At 37.8% G+C, this 21,076-nt stretch overlaps 1 protein-coding gene across 1 annotated transcript in view; it reads left to right on the forward strand.

Moving 5' to 3' along the window:
• Positions 1–21,076, forward strand: part of LOC126100949 (dynein regulatory complex subunit 5) — a 107,536-nt gene that overhangs the window by 73,348 nt on the left and 13,112 nt on the right. Inside the window, exon 5 of the mRNA XM_049911610.1 lies at positions 6,992–7,179. Coding sequence (XP_049767567.1) covers positions 6,992–7,179 — 188 coding nt within the window. The remainder of the gene's footprint in view (positions 1–6,991; positions 7,180–21,076) is intronic.

Raw genomic sequence — 21,076 nt, forward strand, 5'->3', positions numbered from 1 at the left:
TATCTGTGTGTCATGTATAGATCACTAATATGCAAATATCAATGCAAGAACCCCCATGATAAGGTTGCCTCCAGGAACAGCATCCTGAGGAAACTAATTAGTAGTAAATGGGGAATCAGACCAACTGTACTAAGAACAACTGCCCAGGCTATTTGCTTTACCACAGCAGAATATGCATGCCCTGTATGGATCAGATCCACAGATACCAGAAAAAGTCAATACAAGTATAAATCCGACATGCTGGATAACAACAGGATGCATGAAACTCACACCACTTGGGAAGGTTTATAAAGTGGCTGGATCCTCAGATCCTAAATACTGAAGAAACGCAAAATGAAAGAGACTTTCATTGTGTGCCACCCCCAGCACAGTGCTTCATTTGGATGTGACAGACTTAAATCTCACAAGGGATTCCTTGTAGCAAGCTACATGAGCCCACAAGTGATGAACAGCAACAATACATGAATCTGGAAGATTTGGAATGGGTATAGTGCCAGTCAAAACAGGTCTAATTAAGTAGGTTCTTAAAAATGAAGTGAACAACAAATGCAACTTTGGTGAAGTTCAGGACATAAAATATCTTCGACAATGTTTCAGCTGCCCTACAAGACATACCCTTGACAACCTATGATTTGACAAGAAAGAAGCACTGGATGTGGCCAAATATTGGGCTAAAAATTTTTAAAGGAAATATTCTGAGCATGAAAAAGTAAATCACTCTCCTGCTTTGCACTAACCCGTTTCCCTACCTGGCCTTAATTCTTTGTTATGACTACTTCTAACTGCCTGTTCATTAAAACTATTCTGCCATTCACGATGAAAGTAATATGTGGTGCCCCTCTCCTTTCCCCATCTCCCACTCCCCAAGCTCAGATCCAGGATACACCGTAACTGAATATACTGCATTTGTCTAATCTACAGCACAGGCCATTAGACTGAAGTTATTCAAAGAGCATTTAGCGGTTACTTAAATGTCTTCAAGGTTACCTACACACTGTGAAATTATTTGAATTTGCTGTTCCAATATCTAAAAAAAAAAAAAAAATGTAGGAGCATTTGAGCGTTCATGTGGTATCGTGTTATACTTTCCAAGCATGTATTAATGACTCAAGTTTTGTAGCAGCCCTTGCTGGTGCAGTTTTGGCATGCCTACTAGCACCTGTGTTCACTATTTTGACGTCTCTGTCTGCTGATGAACTGACCAAGCCCATCTTGTCATCCTGGTGAGGAAATAATACTAATAATTTAAAATCCAACTTACGATATTCGCACATTGTGTATCAAGTGGAATCATCACATAGATTCAGTTATAGATAAACTAAATTACAGGCTTTTTAAGATACTAGGAATCTGTGATTTTTTTATAAAAGAGAATGTTTTCATACTGGAATATTCCTCAAGGATCAGTGTCTGGTTGAGATAAGCATGTATCTAACTCATAAAAAGAATTGCAGCATAAATGGTCAAAGGCTCTTTCAACTTTAAAGAAACTGTAGTAGCAGTTGCAAAAAATCTCATTTATCTGACTCTCTCTCAAGTACTGTAAATGGTCCTTGAGATACAAAGGTAAGAGAACAGGGTCTTTTACATAAAACACTATGATAATTATGCTTTGGGATTTTAGTAATTAAATAAATTGACTTCTTGCAAGTGGCTGGCATTTCTATATCAGTTCTTTCCATGATTAGAGAAGACAAACTGTAAAACTGTTTCCTCAACTTTTCAGAAAGAATACGTAAATTTTACAAGTTAAAAAAAAATTGTTCCGTATTGTATAATCTTAACCCATCACTTTGTAGGAGGTACTGCTATCTTTGATGTTATAATGTATCAGTATTGTACTCTGTACTTATTGCTGGCTTCTGGAACTTTCGAAACTGAGCATGCCTTTCTCTGAGGAAGCGTTGTGTTGCTGTATAATGACAACAGTGCCTCATATTAGTGGTCATAAGCAGTCTTGGTGTGGGCAGTAGAGTTGGAGTGGTTGCATGCAGCTGTGTCACAAATAATAGTATGACAAATTTGTTGAAAGAGTTATGGGCCTTTATAGAATACAAGTGTTTTAGTAATTCATTATTTCATGGAAAGGCCCGTGGGATTAATTATGAGATCTATGGTTCAAACTGGGTCATGTTTCCATATCAGTAATTGTCAAGGAGAAGCATATTGATAGTAGAACATAAATGAAAGGGCTTCTGTGCTCAGTGATTATCTGTTTAATTAGTATTGGACTGCAATGTAGCAATGGTTATTTCAGAATGAATGTGAAATGAGCTGATCGGTTAACACAAGGCTGCATGTGTTTAGACATGATTAAGGAAGTGTGTTACATGCTAAACGCACAATAAAACAAAGTAGTTTTGCTTGTACTGTTATTATTTCAAAGTGGCATTTTCCATTTTTCAACTGAATAATTATAATATTTGAGAAATATGAAAGACATGTCATTGCATTAGGCACATGGTCGGGTTTATTTCATAACAAAATGTGTTCTCCATGTAAAGCTCCCATACTCTAGTCTAATAGCTGCAAAATGAATCTAAAAATAAAACTAAAAAGACATTGTCAGAGCCTTACATTTCATCACACGTTAAAGGACAACTGCTCTTTAGAGAAGAATGGTAATTTGGTATGCAGCCTTACATTGGCCTATTTGTGCAGAAAGTATACTTTTTGGTGAAGAATAGCAAGTTGAAAGACAGTAATGAGGGATGAATAGTAAGTTGCAATAATGCCAGTTGCATGTAGTTTTGAAATTGCTGCTGTAGGCGAAACTTGTAGTGCGTGACCAATTTTGCATAGTGGGAGTTAGATAGGTATGTGTTTCACACTTTCGACTTTAAAGTGTAAAAATGATGTCAGGAAAGGAGCAAATATAACTCAATAGTGTTGTGAGAAGACAGCCCCATAATGAGGGGGTATTCGGTAGTGCAAGTAGAAAGATTCCAGATCTGAGGACGTACCTTAGAGAGAATCTATAGACATGGAACTAATGACAGAATCAAGTGTGAGCAAAACTTCAACACCTTGAATGCAAAAAGAGAAGAAATACAGGAGACACCACTTTGTAGTAAAACTGAGCATCAGCCATACCCAAGTATCAGTCTGTAGATATGATAGTGTTTATTAGGAAAACAGCCACCCCCAGCTATCAGTCTGTTGTATATAATGGTGTTTCTAAAGGAAAACCAAGAGAAAATTATAAAAGACTTGGAGAACTGATAGAAAAATTAGAAAATCTAGAGAAATTTCCACAGAAATCTGGAGAGAATGGAGAAAAACTTAGAAGAAAGTCAGAAAGAAACATGAATGGAGTGAAAAAAATGGCTAAAGAATTAAAGGAAGAAATTAAATCTGCATTTAAGAAGGCTCAAGAGGAAATGGGGAATATGTTTGAAGAGAGACAAGAAGAGCAACGCATAGATGTATGTGAAGATATGAAAAATTCACTTATCCTCACAGAATGTTCATTAGTTATGGAGTCACATTTAGAAGCAATTTTAGACATTAACTTGTTAACTGAAATATCTAGCTCTGAGCATAGCAGAAAGCCAGCTGATGTGATCTGAGATGGTAAAACAACTGACACATGTACAGCCTATGATAGTACGCAGTTGGATGCTAACTTTTTTTGGTACAAATTCAGCTGTCTTGTCAGTAGATAAGGAATGTACTTTAAAAAGCAATATTTAGGCAGAGGATGCAAAGATTATTGTTGCAGAGGAGATAAAGCTGGCTGTTAAAAAATGAAAACAAGACTCAAAACAGAGATGTCAGAGTTCATTAGCTCGTGAGAAGAAAGTTGAAGTTGGTGGAAAGCAAGAAAAAGAACATTTGTCATTTGCTGAATTTGAGAAGATGTTCTTGTAAAAATATGGATTGAAAATGACAAAAGATGAGAGTTTAAATTTCATTTCTAATGTTACATACTGTCAGGGCTGTAACAAAATGTACACAGAATTTTTGGAAAAGGGAATAGGAAGGAATCAGTATTTTGAAGTATGGTACAAAGAGAATAACATCAAATGCGGTGTGATGCAATGGCTAACATGTGAAGATTGTGATCATTTAACAAGCACAATACCTGGAACAGTAGACCAGGCATGAGGAAGATCTCCACAAAATGGATCAGAGTAGAAGTAATGGGAATCGAGAGGAAACACAAAGAGAACAAGAGAAGACACAATTACTGCTACAGGTACGTGCAATATTATTACAGCCCACCGAGTCACTGACGGAAACACAGGATTTAGTGGAATGAGAAAGGAATGAACAGATAAGGATAAACATATGCACAGAATGGCACAAAGCATGTTATGCTGAACTGAAGTTGTGTATTCTCAATCGCCCTTTTACAAAGACATATATATTATGCAATGGAAGAGGAGAAGAAAGAAAGGGATAATGGATTGGCAAGGTGTATTGTGCATGTTATATGGCCACAAAAAGCCTGAGTGGCACTTACAAATAAAAGGAAATGTCAAATATTTATGAACAGTGATTTTCTTAGTATCTGCATACTGTTTGTGTTAAAATACTGCAGATATGTTTGGCTAGCAGAAATGTAGATTGTCTTTACAATGAACAGTAGAATATTCTTTCTCTTTGACTTTTTTTTTTAATTGCAACACTTATGAGTTGATGGATAGAGGAGTAGGAGTGTTATCCATTGTGCAGTGCTATGATTCTAATTGGGTGTACTGTCACTGAGCCATTCATTATTTATATGTCTGGGGAGCTGCTGAGATGACAGTGGGAGGGAGCTATGATGTAATGCAGTGTCCCCTTCCATCTGGCCACATTCACTGCAATGCACAGAACTGTGACTGTTCTTTGGACCCCCTGTACTGCCATCATGGCAACATATGCTGAGAAGGACTGCATGCAGGTCAGCAACCTTCACGCACATCGATGGCTATTATGCAGCAATCAGTGCTCACCAAGCTTGCCTGGCATCCTCAACCGGAGCAGGAATGTCAAAATTAGTTGCTGCATCCACCTGCCATTGAGTGAGTACATTGCTAAAAGTGCTGTACCAAAACATTAATGTGTCTCTTAGACATGTGTTTGTAAGTGTTTTGTTCAAGATGGCTAATCCTCAGCTTGTATTTCTTTGTGTTATAAACGTTTTTTACATATTTGTATACTAGATTCTTTGCCAGTCTATCTTTACCCACACAAAAACAAAGTATTGTCTAATTCTTTATGTCATGATAGATAATATGCTTGACCTTGATGTCATGTTGTTTGCCTTAGATGTATAAATTCATGTTCAGTTTAATTTGATATCACATGAGTAATAACATACTAGCTGAGGTACAGTTTAAAATGCTTTACTGTGTTAGGTAATCAGTTGGTACTAATTAAGCTGCAGTTTAATGAAAATTTGCATTTTCAGGCTTTCTGCTATGTACTGAGCAGCCATTATATGTATAGTAATATTCCTTTTGCATAGACTGATCAGTGTTCGAATACAAAGGACAGTTGACATTATCATAATTCCAGAATTTATGGAAATATGACTGCTGGGGGTGAAATATCATGCATGATTACTGTCATAAGGTATTTTAAGTGATGTTGAGCTAGAGAAAAAGAAACGTATTCTGTTTAAGGAGAAAAATTGATGATAAGGTGTATGTTACAGAGACTTAGACTTAATTGACACAAAAAGGAATTATCATATTTTTTTTGTTCAACCACTTTCATTGCTATTTCTGTTGACTGTCCACTTAACAAATATGCTAACCAAAGTATGAATTGCTGTAAATTTTTGTTGTATGGGTGACTAGAGTGTGGTATGTGCATGATATTTTTGTTGTATTATAGTATAACAACTCAGGAGGAAACCATTGGTGGGTTTGGAATCAATTATTTGTTTCTGTAGGGATCTTGTTGCTAAGTCAAAATTTCTGTGGAATTTCTGTTTTCTTCTTCTTCTTCTTCTCCCCCCTCCCCACCTCTCTCTCTCTCTCTCTCTCTCTCTCTCTCTCTCTCTCTTTCTCCTTCTTGTTTGATTTTTTCTTAGGAGGTGAAGGAAGGGGGGACTTTAAAAACTTTTTTCTCACAGTTTTGGAAAAATTCTACTGGCAGTGGGTGGAGGGGGAGTGTAAGGAGTGTTGTACTCCTTACTTATTGCTGGCTTCTGGAACTTTTGAAGCTCAGTGTGCCCTTTCTCTGAGAAAGCATTGTGTTTCTGTTTAATGACAATAGTGCCCCAGCGGTAGTCTTCATGTGCCATCTTGGTATGGGCAGTAGAGTCCTTGTTGGGCTCCTGCACTGAGTGGTCACATGCGGCTGCATCATGGCTAAATAGTGTAAAGAATTTGGTAGAAAGATAGTTATGAGTTGAAAGCGTTATGTTACATCCTAGGAGACAAATGTTTCAGTAATTCAGTTATTTTGGAGAAAGGCACACAGGATTATGAGATTTATGTTTGAAACAATGTCGTGTTTATGAATCAGTAATTATCATTGAGGAACATACTGATAGTAGAACATAAATGAAGGGGCTTCTGCGATTGACGAGACTGGATGTCTTTAGACATTGTTAGTGAAGTGTGTTACCTGCTCTAAATGGACAATAAAAAAGTAATTTGACTAGTACTGCTTTATTTCAAAGTGCCATTTTTCAACTAAATAACTTTAATATCTGAGACTTATAAGAGACATATGTTAGTGTTAGGTACATGGTCATGTTTATTTTGTACTGAAGTGTGTCCTCCATGTAAAGTTCCTATACTCTAGTCCGATAGTGACAAAAATTACTCTAAAAATAAAACTGAAATCACATTGACTGAGCTTTACAACTTTATTTTCCCTACTTCCCCATATTTGTCTCTTTTAAATGAACATTTGAATCAGAATAATGAAAGATTCCACAATGATATTATTTACATTTTAAAAATTTGAGCTTATACCTACAAAAATAACAAAAGATTTAATACTGTACTGTGTATTTACATGCCTCTGAAAAAGAAGTTTTGTTCTACAGGCTACATCGTTGTACGTTGGATGACATCCGCCTTGCTGCTCTGCTACAACATCTTGTCAACAATAAAACACTAATTGAACTGGATTTTTCACATTGTTTGGTGGGTGATGCAGGTGCAATGGCCTTAGGAAAGTTGCTACAATCTCATCCGACATTGAATATTCTAAATCTGTGTAACAATATGATTGGTATGTTACTACTGATTTGTCTTTGTTTTTTTGAGTAGATAGCATCTTTGTTTCATACTGTTAAGTTCAGTAGTATACATTAGTATCAAACATTGATCTAGTGCAAGAAAGTAATTGTCAATAACAAATAAATGTTATGGGTGCCAAGAAAAATACACTCCTGGAAATTGAAATAAGAACACCGTGAATTCATTGTCCCAGGAAGGGGAAACTTTATTGACACATTCCTGGGGTCAGATACATCACATGATCACACTGACAGAACCACAGGCACATAGACACAGGCAACAGAGCATGCACAATGTCGGCACTAGTACAGTGATATCCACCTTTCGCAGCAATGCAGGCTGCTATTCTCCCATGGAGACGATCGTAGAGATGCTGGATGTAGTCCTGTGGACCGGCTTGCCATGCCATTTCCACCTGGCGCCTCAGTTGGACCAGCGTTCGTGCTGGACGTGCAGACTGCGTGAGACGACGCTTCATCCAGTCCAAAACATGCTCAATGGGGTCAGATCCGGAGATCTTGCTGGCCAGGGTAGTTGACTTACACCTTCTGGAGTACGTTGGGTGGCACGGGATACATGCGGACGTGCATTGTCCTGTTGGAACAGCAAGTTCCCTTGCCGGTCTAGGAATGGTAGAACGATGGGTTCGATGACGGTTTGGATGTACCGTGCACTATTCAGTGTCCCCTCGACGATCACCAGTGGTGTACGGCCAGTGTAGGAGATCGCTCCCCACACCATGATGCCGGGTGTTGGCCCTGTGTGCCTCAGTCGTATGCAGTCCTGATTGTGGCGCTCACCTGCACGGCGCCAAACACGCATACGACCATCATTGGCACCAAGGCAGAAGCGATTCTCATCGCTGAAGACGACACATCTCCATTCGTCCCTCCATTCACGCCTGTCGCGACACCACTGGAGGCGGGCTGCACGATGTTGGGGCGTGAGCGGAAGACGGCCTAACGGTGTGCGGGACCGTAGCCCAGCTTCATGGAGACGGTTGCGAATGGTCCTCGCCGATACCCCAGGAGCAACAGTGTCCCTAATTTGCTGGGAAGTGGTGGTGCAGTCCCCTACGGCACTGCGTAGGATCCTACGGTCTTGGCGTGCATCCGTGCGTCGCTGCGGTCCGGTCCCAGGTCGACGGGCACGTGCACCTTCCGCCGACCACTGGCGACAACATTGATGTACTGTGGAGACCTCACGCCCCACGTGTTGAGCAATTTGGCGGTACGTCCACCCGGCCTCCTGCATGCCCACTATACGCCCTCGCTCAAAGTCCGTCAACTGCACATACGGTTCACGTCCACGCTGTCGCGGCATGCTACCAGTGTTAAAGACTGCGATGGAGCTCCGTATGCCACGGCAAACTGGCTGACACTGACGGCGGCGGTGCACAAATGCTGCGCAGCTAGCGCCATTCGACGGCCAACACCGCGGTTCCTGGTGTGTCCGCTGTGCCGTGCGTGTGATCATTGCTTGTACAGCCCTCTCGCAGTGTCCGGAGCAAGTATGGTGGGTCTGACACACCGGTGTCAATGTGTTCTTTTTTCCATTTCCAGGAGTGTATATAAGTTGGAAGTTAGGCAATGGTTAATACAATATTATTTTCACTCAGGCAAGGGATTCTCCTGTCTGAGAATAATGACAAATCTAGTTGAGGAAGAAAAGCGTCATAACAAACATAGCCTATAAAATATTGCTAAATGAACTATGAGCGAACAAATGTTAATGATGGTTGAGTGTAACTATCAAAAATTTAGTGTGGTCAAATAATTGGTTATTAGAGGAAGACACTGATCAGACTTTCTAATACATCAGTTAGAAAAGAGTAAAATGATAATTACAATAAACCTTAATGAACAATATTGTGAACAAGTTTCTATACACATTGATTAATCATTCATTCATTGCTTTCTGTAAATTTCCTCATCAAGAAGAACCTTCAGAGATGGGTAGTGAGTCAATCCATACATTAACATGACATAATTCTCATTGTGTCTTTATAATCCTGTAAGCTAGCTGATGCCAAATATTGAGCACCCAGGTGCAAAGTATTCTGTGTTTAGATTTCTTGTGAACTAGCAGAGAGAGCTAACACCCATCAAGCTAAGATGGCCTGGATTTAGAGTTGTTCTGTTATAAAAGAGAGAAACCACCAGGAGTATCAGGTAAATGTGAGAGGGCATAATCTGCTTTCCATGACATATTTATCACCGTGGAGAGGATAGAAGATACATCTTAAAGTTTTTCCTTATTTTACATTGGAAAACCATTTAAGGATATATCAGGCATGTTAAAATCCATTAAAAGGCCGATAATGGTTCTCTGTTAATTGAAATGGTGACAAAATGCCAAGTATTACAGATAATGGATGCCAGTACACTGGAGGAGTATGCCATGTGATACAAAAAGCATAATACCGTTTGTAGCAGTAATGTCAGCTGACATTAATCAGCTTGAAGACAAGTGGGACAGTGATGGGGTAACACATGTAAGTAATACAATGACATTAGTGAGTAGGGATCTAAAACAAAACAACCGGCTTTATATTCAACTCAGTTCCCCAGATTTGTCAATGTACACAAAGGCAAGATTTCCTCTCTTTACAGTGATCTTTACATTGTTTACCAGTTATACTGCTACAAATGTCAACATCTAGGTTATGTGTTGGATGGGTTATCTGCAGGAAATTTGGTTAACCAGTACATTAAGCCGGAACAGAATGCAGCTCTTGTGACTGTTAGGTCAAGTGTTCAAATATCCTTCCAGTGTGGAGAAGAGATAGTTGTGTTCCTCTTGAGGGATAGAAAGTCCAAGAAATCAAAATCATGAAACAAATTCCATTTTCCAAGGTGAACAAACCAAAAGGCTCAGTGGTCACCAGTCTTTTTAATATCGTCCACAACTGTGAAGAATGTGGTTCCAAAATTAATTCAGTAAAACAGATAAATGTTTCTAAAATTTATTAAAATGTGTTTACAGGCACACACAAAAGAGTACACACTGAAAATAGCCACAGTCTCCTCCAAGCAAATGATGAACAACATGGAGACAGTTAAAATGCAAGTGGTCCATTTAAAAAAAATAATAACTATTATTATAAATTCTATCCCCAACCACTCTTCTTCACATAGGAGGTAAGGACAAGTGAAAAACAAAGACACATTTTGGCACTAAGAGGGACCCAATTTTACAGTGACTGTGTTTGGATACTGTAACAGCATCAAGGGGCATGTAGATCTTCCCCCAAGGATGATACATCAGGTTGCTGACAAATCCACATTGACATCTTAAGGGCGACTTGTGACACAGCTTATCACTTTGTAGAATGGTGGTTGCCATTCTGTCAACAGATGTGTGAAGCCTGCTGCAAAAGTTCAAGTAGAGGCCAAGTACAGATAACCCCATATTTGGGCTACAAGACAAAAGCAAGACAGATCACTAAGAAAATCAATAACATGTCATGAAAGGAGTTTGTATTGTATTGTATTTATTGGTCCATTAAATCTTACATGTACAGTACGGCACATCAGGTATTGGACAGGTCAAAGTATATCTTACAATTAAAACAATTTAGAAACTAGAAAATTATGTTCACAAAATTTTACAGCACTTCATATACTGGGCATGTCAATGTATAAGTTATAATTAAACCACATTAGAAACTTGAATTTTACAACTGAATACATGTATAAGCCAATATTAACGATTACAGTATTTGCATGATCCTCACTTAAGCTCTAAGGATTTTTGAGGAACTCTTCTACACTATGAATTGACAGTTCCTGAAGTCAATTAAACAAATAACAAGTTTCGCAACTGTGTAGTAAACTTGAGGAGGATTTAAAACACACAGTCCTGATCTAAAATATCAGCTGTTTTTACACAAGCCTGGAAACAAATAAAAACTTGACATTATCTAGGCAATAGCAGAACAGTATGGTAGGGTCACCACGACAGCTAGCATGGATCCAGTTTTTTGTCAGCACAAAGAAATCATGGACTGACGAAACTGGAATTTCATTTCCAACAATGAGGATGTGTGCATTTGCTTGTTCTTGATATGGGAGGTGAAATCCAAAGCCCTGTACATTGTTCTTGGTAGTGTCCAATATGCGTCTATTGATAACTTTGCTGTGGGTGAGGCAGACATACAGCAGGCCTCCCAAGGCTGGCAATGCTGAGAACTCCACACATGTGTATTCTACTGGTTGACTTCCTATATTTATCGAATCCTTCCTTGTCTAAATATTACTCAGATTCTATGTTGGCCACATTCTATTTCACTAGATTGACAGTGGAGTGGTGTCCCATAGAGATCCATGGCAAGCATCAAATTATTGCTAGTTGATAACATCTACATCGAGAAGACCTACTGTATATAATGCTCACTATTTTTGGGTGTGTTAAATTTAGTTATAATCATTCAAATGAACATCTGTGGACTAGGGTGAACCATGTTCTTTGTGTGTCTTTGCTTTTATGTACCAGTGTCTTTGCTTAATCTCATTATGTGCCCACTTGACTGTCTGTCTATTTACCAGTGTTGTGTCGTGTCTTGTCTTGTACCATGTTTGTCATACCGTATGTCATACATCACTCAGTGCAATACAGTACGCAAGTTTGCTTTATCATGAAGTGGTCCAATAAAAGTGTACAGTATAATGTTTATCAGTGTTCTCAATAGAAGTAATCCACTAGCAGCATCCACATGCATATGCTTATGCATTAGAACTCTGTTTTTTAACATGTTATGGAGCCAACTATGATACTGCTGTCAATAGAAGAATTGTTTTACCCAACAAAGATGGTGACAGATTATTTGGTTTGTGTGCCAAAGTTGAATGGGAGTGAAAACTATGGAGACTGGGCTTTTGTAATCAAGAACATGCTTATTCTCCTAGGACTGGCAAAATGTATCTCAGAAGTAGTTGTATCTGTAGATGCCAAGTCAAAGGTGGAAATAATTCTTACTACTGATCCATCTTTGTATGTGCATACAAAAGAAGCAAAAACAGCAGTGATTCATAGCAGAAACTGAAATTGTTGTTTGACAACTCTGGTAAGAGTTATTTGCTGTAAGTGCAGAAAGCCAGGATATTTTAAAAGTAAAGGTGCCCAAACCATGAGGTTAATGATGTCAAACAAAATGGAACCACAAATGCCTCCAGTGTAGTGCTTCTAAGTGGTTCTTTTCAAACACTGGAAACTCCAGGTAGGAAATGCTGGAATTGGTAGTCATATGTGCATGAGGTGTGCATGCTTTTGTGTGTGAATGGGATGTGGTCTCTCTTTTACTGATGAAAGCTGTGGGCAAAAGCTTTATATAAGTGTCTTTTAATAGTGCCTCTCTGCAACTTAGCATGTCTTCTTTATGGTAAGTAGCAATAAGTAGTTCTATTAATAGAAATGACTGGTATGTTGATTTGGGTACTAATGTGCATCTCACTGCAAATAAAACTTGGATGAAGAATATTGTGCATGATGATAGCATGCGTAAAACTGTGGTAGCAAACCATATGGAACTTCTTGTGTTATACTCTGAAGAAGTAGATTTAACAAAAGTAGTTGGAAATACAAGGTGCATTCAAGTTCTAAGGCCTCCGATTTTATTTCTAATGAACTACTCACCCGAAATCTATGGAACTGGCGTTACTTCTCGACGTAATCGCCCTGCAGACGTACACATTTTTCACAACGCTGATGCCATGATTCCACGGCAGTGGCGAAGGCTTCTTTAGGAGTCTGTTTTGACCACTGGAAAATCGCTGAGGCAATAGCAGCACGGCCTGTGAATGTGCAGCCACGGAGAGTGTCTTTCATTGTTGGAAAAAGCCAAAAGTCACTAGGAGCCAGGTCAGGTGAGTAGGGAACATGAGGAATCACTTCAAAGTTGTTATCACAAAGAAACTGTTGCGTAACGTTAGCTCGATGTGCAGGTGTGTTGTCTTGGTGAAACAGCACACGCGCAGCCCTTCCCGGACGTTTTTGTTGCAGTGCAGGAAGGAATTTGTTCTTCAAAACATTTTCGTAGGATGCACCTGTTACCGTAGTGCCCTTTGGAATGCAATGGGTAAGGATGACGCCCTCGCTGTCCCAGAACATGGACACCATCATTTTTTCAGCACTGGCGGTTACCCGAAATTTTTTTGGTGGCGGTGAATCTGTGTGCTTCCATTGAGCTGACTGGCGCTTTGTTTCTGGATTGAAAAATGGCATCCACATCTCATCCATTGTCACAACCAACGAAAAGAAAGTCCCGTTCATGCTGTTGTTGCGCGTCAACATTGCTTGGCAACATGCCACACGGGCAGCCATGTGGTCGTCCGTCAGCATTTGTGGCACCCACCTGGATGACACTTTTCGCATTTTCAGGTCGTCATGCAGGATTGTGTGCACAGAACCCACAGAAATGCCAACTCTGGAGGCGATCTGTTCAACAGTCATTCGGCGATCCCCCAAAACAATTCTATCCACTTTCTCGATCATGTCGTCAGACCGGCTTGTGCGAGCCCGAGGTTGTTTCGGTTTGTTGTCACACGATGTTCTGCCTTCATTAAACTGTTGCACCCACGAACGCACTTTTGACACATCCATAACTCCATCACCACATGTCTCCTTCAACTGTCGATGAATTTCAGTTGGTTTCACACCTCGCAAATTCAGAAAACGAATGATTGCATGCTGTTCAAGTAAGGAAAACGTCGTCATTTTAAGTATTTAAAACAGTTCTCATTCTCGCCGCTGGCGGTAAAATTCCATCTGCCGTACGGTGCTGCCATCTCTGGGACGTATTGACAATGAACGCGGCCTCATTTTAAAACAATGCGCATGTTTCTATCTCTTTCCGGTCTGGAGAAAAAAAATCGGAGGCCTTAGAACTTGAATGCACCTCATACTTTATATGACGTCAAGTGAAAATGAATGTGGTCTAGAACTGACAGAAAATTCACTGTCAGTGAGTACATTAGTTGAACAAGGAAAGTCAGTTTAATTTAGTAGTGATCACTGTAATATTTTTAACAGGAACCAAGAATCAGATGCAACAACAGATCTTGTTAATGGTGTTATAAGCTGAATATTGACAGAAGAAGCTTTTTATAAGGAATGTTACTGCATCTAGTTCTCATAGACAATTATGACATTTAAATGCAAAGAATTTTATAAAATTCAAAGGTGGTGCTGCTGAAGGCATGGTGTGTGAAGACATTAACATCAGTACTGGTATTAGCAAACAGAATCGTGTAGTATATAATCAAGGCAATCAAATGAGACAGCCATTTCCACATGAAGGTAGTACAGCTGCTAAGCCTTTTTAAGTTATAAATGCAGATCTGTGGACTAATGGAAGTTATATCATTAGGTGGTGCAAAGTATTTTCTTGTTTTGGAAGATGATTTAGCCAAATTGTATTTGTGTATTTTCTAAAGAAAAAGGATGAAACTTGGAAAAAATTTCAAGAATTAAAAAAAAACTTGAAAATCAGTGAGATAGGAAAATCAAAATAAGAAGAATAAATAATGCTGAAGAATTCTGTTGTCTGAGTTTTGGCAGTGTGTTGAAAAATCATGGGATTATACATCAACTGACTAAATAAAATTGTTGTAGAAAAGCCAAAATCTATATTATTTGATGGTAAACTTTACTAAAGATTCTAAAGGTGTTAATAGTGCAGTATATTTGTACAAAAGGTCAGTAAACTCAAGTTTAGGGAATTAAATACTATATGAACTGTGGACTGGCAAGAAACAAAATATTAGTCATCTCAGAATAAGTGAAAGAAAGGTCATGACACATATTCCTAAAGTTAAGAGAACCAAACGGGATAAAAAGGCAAAATAGATCATCTGAGTGGGATATAGGAATACTACAAAAGGTTAAAGGTTCTATGATCTTCAAGCAAGTTATGTAGTGATAAGTGGAGATATAATTACAATGGAAAATGTCAGTGATGTAGAAGTTAAAATAAAGAATCTTGAAGAAATCATGAGTTCAGTGGAGGAAAAAGAAGAAGAAGAAAAGGAGACTGTTCCTGTATTGAGAGAAGGCTTGCATGATGCTTCAGAAGACTCATTTAACTCAGAGGAAGAAACTGATGATCAAAAAACTTGTTTCACAAGAAGATGAAGTGTAGAAATCAGAGGATCACAATGGCAGTTCAAACCAAATAGGAGATATTATGATTGTGAGACTTATCTCTCTGCAGGAACTTCAGATCTGATGGAGGACCCAACAACCATGGAGGGGGCCCTTTGCAGACCTGATGCGGAAAAATGGGGACATGCTATAGATGAAGAGATCCAAGCTTTTGAAGAAGTGGTAGATGTCCCAGGAAGTGCTAGTGCTGTGCAGTGTAAATGGGTGTTTAAGAAAAATATCAGAAGTGAAAGTAAAGTGCAGCATCATGCCAGATCAGTGGCAAAAGGATTCGCTCAGAAACCTGAAGTTGCTTATGATGAAACCTTCTCATCTGTGGTAAGGCATCCTACACTTAAGACTTTTAATGACTTTATATGTTGAATTAGATTTAAACGTTGCACATTTTGATGTGAAGACCTTTTTTTAATTTATTCTCAAGGAGTAAATTTTTGTAAAGCAACCTCAAGGTTTTAACTTTTGTAATGATAAGAGAAAAATTTTAACTTCAGAAGAGCTATGTATGGTTTAAAACATTTATCCATAGTGTGGAATCAGAGAGTAAATGATGTTTTAAATGGTTTGAGTTATAAAAGGTCTAGACTAAAATCTTACTTGCTTTTAAAACAGAACAAATGTTTAGTTATTGTGATAGCTTTGTATGTTGATGATTCTTATATTTTCTCAAATGATACATGAGAGACTGAATTCTTGAAATGTAAGTTAAGTTTGGAATTCAAAGTAAGGGATTTAGCAATAGCTAAAAATTGTTTGGGGGTGGAAAACAGATATAACAATATTAATGGAGTGTCAGCTTCCAGTCAGGGGAAGTTCACATAGACCCAGTTAAATGCACATTTGTTATCCACATTTTCACATATATTTGATATTAATTTAAGTGCAGTGCTGCCATCTGTTAACAGTACGTAGAAGCAGTAATGAATTAACACATCTCAATATGCACCTTCAGTCGTATTTGTTGAGACGTGATTTGTCAGTTCAGATCAGCAGAGCTCTGAAGTTGCACTTGACAGGATCTGTATTTGAAATATCAGGTGAAAGGAAAGAAAGTGGACTTCTCAAGGGAAAGAAGTGTGTATGAAGGTTTTCTTCATTAGGAAAAATGTTCAAAGGTGTGGATCATTATAAGAAGTGTGAGCGTATTGTTGACATTCATCACACTTTGAGACTTCAGTGAATCGACTGTGAGAACTGCTTGTGACCATGCAGAATCAATCCAGCAACATGTCTATCTTGAACAGACTTAAGTGGACTAGAGTGGCCAGTTGTCACTTGAGGTGACAGAAAAATGCAAAGACACTGGAATGAGCACCACAACCAGCAGCACATGCCTCTCTCTGGAGCTGCTATTCAAGCTTGGCTTTCAAAACAAAATTACGAGTGAAGCAGCTGCAGCAGGTGCAGTTGGAGACGAGGAATTTAAAAAGAGCTGTAAAAAAGTTGTGACAGATAAAGGCTATACTGCAAAATGATGTGGCATATTCAAATGAATGTCAAGAAATGAATGTCAAGAACACTCCAGCAACAAAGGATTTGCATGTAAGGAAATGCATAACAGAAACTCATCTGACTCTAGCACCATCAGATTCTTCAGATGTAGATTGTCCAGAGGCTATTTAGGACGTAGATGGGCTTAAATGAAAATGCTTTTAGTTTATTATTGTGTGTTTCACTGTTAAATTGCATTTCACAAACATGATAATTGCTGTTTTTAATAAAAATACTAAGAAACTCTACTATTTTAAACTTAATATATGAATAAACAAAGACCTAACCCCATATTTGACATATAAAATGACTCTTGATATATGCAAATTTGGTACACATGGAAATTTTGCGGAACATAACTATCATGCTTAACAACATTTGCCTGCATATTGATCATTTGTTGGAAAGGTTCAGTAGGACAGATTGTGAAACTGTAAAAATTTCTATTGAAGCTACATTTGAGTTTATAAGTGAAAAAGAACATAAAGTTGATGATGTTCCCTATCAAGCCCTAATGGGTAGCGTAATGTATTGGTCTGTATTCACAAGACCATTTATTTCTTTTGGTGCGAGCTATTTAAGACAGTTTAATAGTTCATATTCAACCACGCTTTGTAAATGTGCTGAGAGAATTTTGAGATATTTGAAGGAAACAAAGTAAGGCTTATTGTCTAAAGTTTACAAAAGAAAATTTAGAATTATGTGGTTTTGTAGATGGAGATTGGGCAACTTGTTCCTTAAACAGGGAGTCATATACTGGTTTTATTTCATAGTTCTGTTGTATCATTACAGAGTGTTAAGCAGAAGACTGTTGCTCTTTCTAGCACAAAGCCTGAGCATATGGCTCTTTCTGAGGCTTGTCAAGAGGACATTTATTTGAGAAATTTACTGTATGAACTTGTAGGCTATGACAAGTATGTAACTTTATTTAATGATGATCAGAGAGCAATTTGTTTGTTGATCCTTCAGATAGCAAAAAGTCGCAGTGTATTGATGTTAGAAGCCATTATATAAGAAAAGTGGAGTCTAATGGAGCAGAGAAGACGGTGTATGTACAAACAAGTGATATGTCAGCAGACATAATTACAAAAAGATTAAGGAAAGAAAAACATTAGATGAATTTATAAAGTGTATGGGGCCAAACTGTTTTTAAAAAAATCATTTGAATGTTTTGAAGTGGGATATTTATTTTACTCAAAAGCATTGATATGAACATCTGTGTACTACTGTGAGCTATTGGTTTTGTGTCTTTGGTTTTATGTACCAGTATAGTCTCGATACATGACCACTTGACTGTCTGTCAACTTGCTGGTGTGTACTCATAATTTCTTGTCATGTATCATGTTCGTTGTACAGTATGATGTGTTAAATGTTAAATGTTACAGGAGTCAAGTTAGCTTCTTACTTCTGTAGAGAAAATATGGAGAAAGGAGGAGTTGCCACATTTGTCAGAAACTGTTTTGATTTCAAGAATATTGATATTAGCAAATTTTGCTCATAGCAGCACTTAGAAGCTTGTGAAACAGAAGTAGTGTTTCATAATAAGTCTTTTATAGTAGTGGATATATACAGATCACCGTCAGCAAAATTTAAAACTTTTCATAAAAAATCTAGAAGCTCTGCTGTACCATCTCACAGTAAAAAGTAAGGAAATAGTTGTTGCTGTTGATTTTAATGTGGATTTATTGAAAAGCTCTGTCAGCGAACAATTATTGCAGTCAGTAACACTATCATTCAATTTAGTTCCTACTGTGAACATTGCAACTAGGATATGTAAATTCTCTGAGACTGCTATTGTTAATATCTTTATAGACAAATCTAGGGAAAAAAGTCATGTCACAAAACCAATAGTAAATGGGCTATCTGATCATGACATGCAGCATTTTGTGTTAAATTTGAAACTTTTCAGTATAAAAATCTATTAAATCGGAGTACAGGAGGGTAATAAATAAGTCAGAAATGAAAAATTAAGGAAATTGCCCCAAAACATGAACTGGATAGATGTTTACGATACTTCTGTCTCAAATGGAAAATACAAAGCATTCATTAATGAAGTTACCTCCTCTTTTGAAAATTGTTTTCCCCTAAAGGTAAATCAAATCACATGGAGGTCAAAATGTAAACCGCAGATTACACAAGGAATAAAGATATCATTTGGGACAAGAAGGAGACTGTGTCTACTATCTAGGAACAGCTCTGATGTTAGAATTGTAATGCATTACAAAGAATACTGCAAAATATTGAAGCAAGTAATCCAGAAATCGAAGCAGCTTTAGTATGAGAGAAAGATAATTACATCAAGCAACAGAATAAAAACTGTATGGGTTGTAGTGAAGAAAGAGACAGGTGGGGCCAAAAAGGAAGAGGAACAGAAAGCTCTAAAAGTAAATGAGACTTTGGTAACAAATGCATGTAGTGTTGCAAACCTCTTTTTTGCTGACAGCTTGGGGCTATTAGGTTCGGTGAACAGTGCAATAGATTATCTGAGACCAGTCTTTCAAAATAATGTCAGTAAAATGGAAATGATGTTCATGTCTCCCAAAGAAGTAGCATCCATCATAAAATGCTTAAAATCTAAGTATTACAGTGGGTATGATAACATATCAACGAAGTTAATCAAAGAGAGCTCATGCGAGCTGAGTTCTATCTTAAGTTATCTGTGTAATCAGTCTCTTATCAGCAGAACATTCCCAGACTGGTTAAAATAGGCTGAAGTTAAGCCTCTTTACAGGAAGGGGGATAAAGAGATACCATCAAACTATTGACCAATTTCACTTATGCTGGCTTTCTCAAAAATATTTGAAAAGGTTGTATTCAAGTGTCTCCTTAAGCATCTGACTGCAAATAATATATTATCCAAGTCACAGTTTGGAGTTCTTAAGGATTCTGATACAGAGAAAGCTATTTACATTTACAGTGAGACTGTACTTAATTCATTAGATAATAAATTAGAGGCTACTGGCATTTTCTGTGGCCTGTCAAAAGCCTTTGACTGTGTTAACCACAGCATTCTCTTAAGTAAATTAGAATATTATGGTGTCATCGGCAGTGCTGCGAAATGGTTTGAGTCTTATCTATCTAACAGGAAACAAAGGGTGTCATTGCAAAATACCTGTGCAGTAAGCAATCAGTCTTCATCTGATATGGAATTAATTACTTGTGATGTTCCTCAAAGTTCCAGATTTAGAAATAGCTGCCAATCAAATTTTCATTGTCTTCAAACTTTGAGAAGACCCACTATATGCAGTTCAGAACCTGCAAGAGATTTCCTCCCAGTATGTGTATAACATATGGAGACATGCAAATCGAAGAGGTTGACAGTGTTAAATTTCTGGGATTACAACTCGATAATAAATTCAGTTGAGAAGGAAATACCAAAGAGTTGCTTAAGCGCCTAGACAAGTCTGTATTTTCAGTGAGAGGAATGTCAGATGTAGGAGATATAAATGTAAAAAAAAATTTACATACTTTGCTTGCTTTCATTCTATTAGGTCATACGGGATTATATTCTGGGTCACTCATCAAACCAAGCAAAAGTTTTTAAGGTGCAGGAGTGTGTGATAAGAATCATCTTTGTTGTAAATTCAAGAACATCATGTGGAAACCTGTTCAAGGAACTTGGTATTCTAACCGCTGCTTCTCAGTATATTTATTCCTTAATGAAATTTGTTGCAAGTAATATATCCTTATTTCCAACCAATAGCTCAATACATAGTATCAATACTAGGAATAAGAACAATCTGCATAAAGACATAAAAGTACTTACCTTGGTCAAAAGGGGTCCAATATTCAGGAACACACATTTTTAATAAATTGCCAGCAACCATTAAAAACTTGGTTTCAGGTAAAGCATGGTTTAAACAGGGTTTCAAAGACTTTTTGATAGGCAACTCCTTCTACTCTATAGATGAATATCTTAACACAGAGTGTTAAGCCAGCTTACGTAAAAACGTCTGTTAGAATTCAGTTTTGACAGCACTTGGTCACAACTGTCAAGATTAGGTATTTTTTGTATAATAAATTTATTAATTGTGCATAACAATGTTTCATTCTGACAGCCTGTTAATTCTGCAAATATTAGCTGTTCCAGTTTACTGCATTGTGTTCACCTATTTCGACAATCTCTTGACAAATGATCAGGGCAGTAAGTATTATATTCACCCATCAAGAATCATCTCATTTTTTGGGTCTATAGAAAGAAAACTGAATCTAATCGAATCTATGTCATGTAGTAACCAGAG

The sequence above is a fragment of the Schistocerca cancellata genome, chromosome 9 (assembly GCF_023864275.1).
Source record: "Schistocerca cancellata isolate TAMUIC-IGC-003103 chromosome 9, iqSchCanc2.1, whole genome shotgun sequence".
NCBI lineage: Eukaryota > Metazoa > Arthropoda > Insecta > Orthoptera > Acrididae > Schistocerca > Schistocerca cancellata.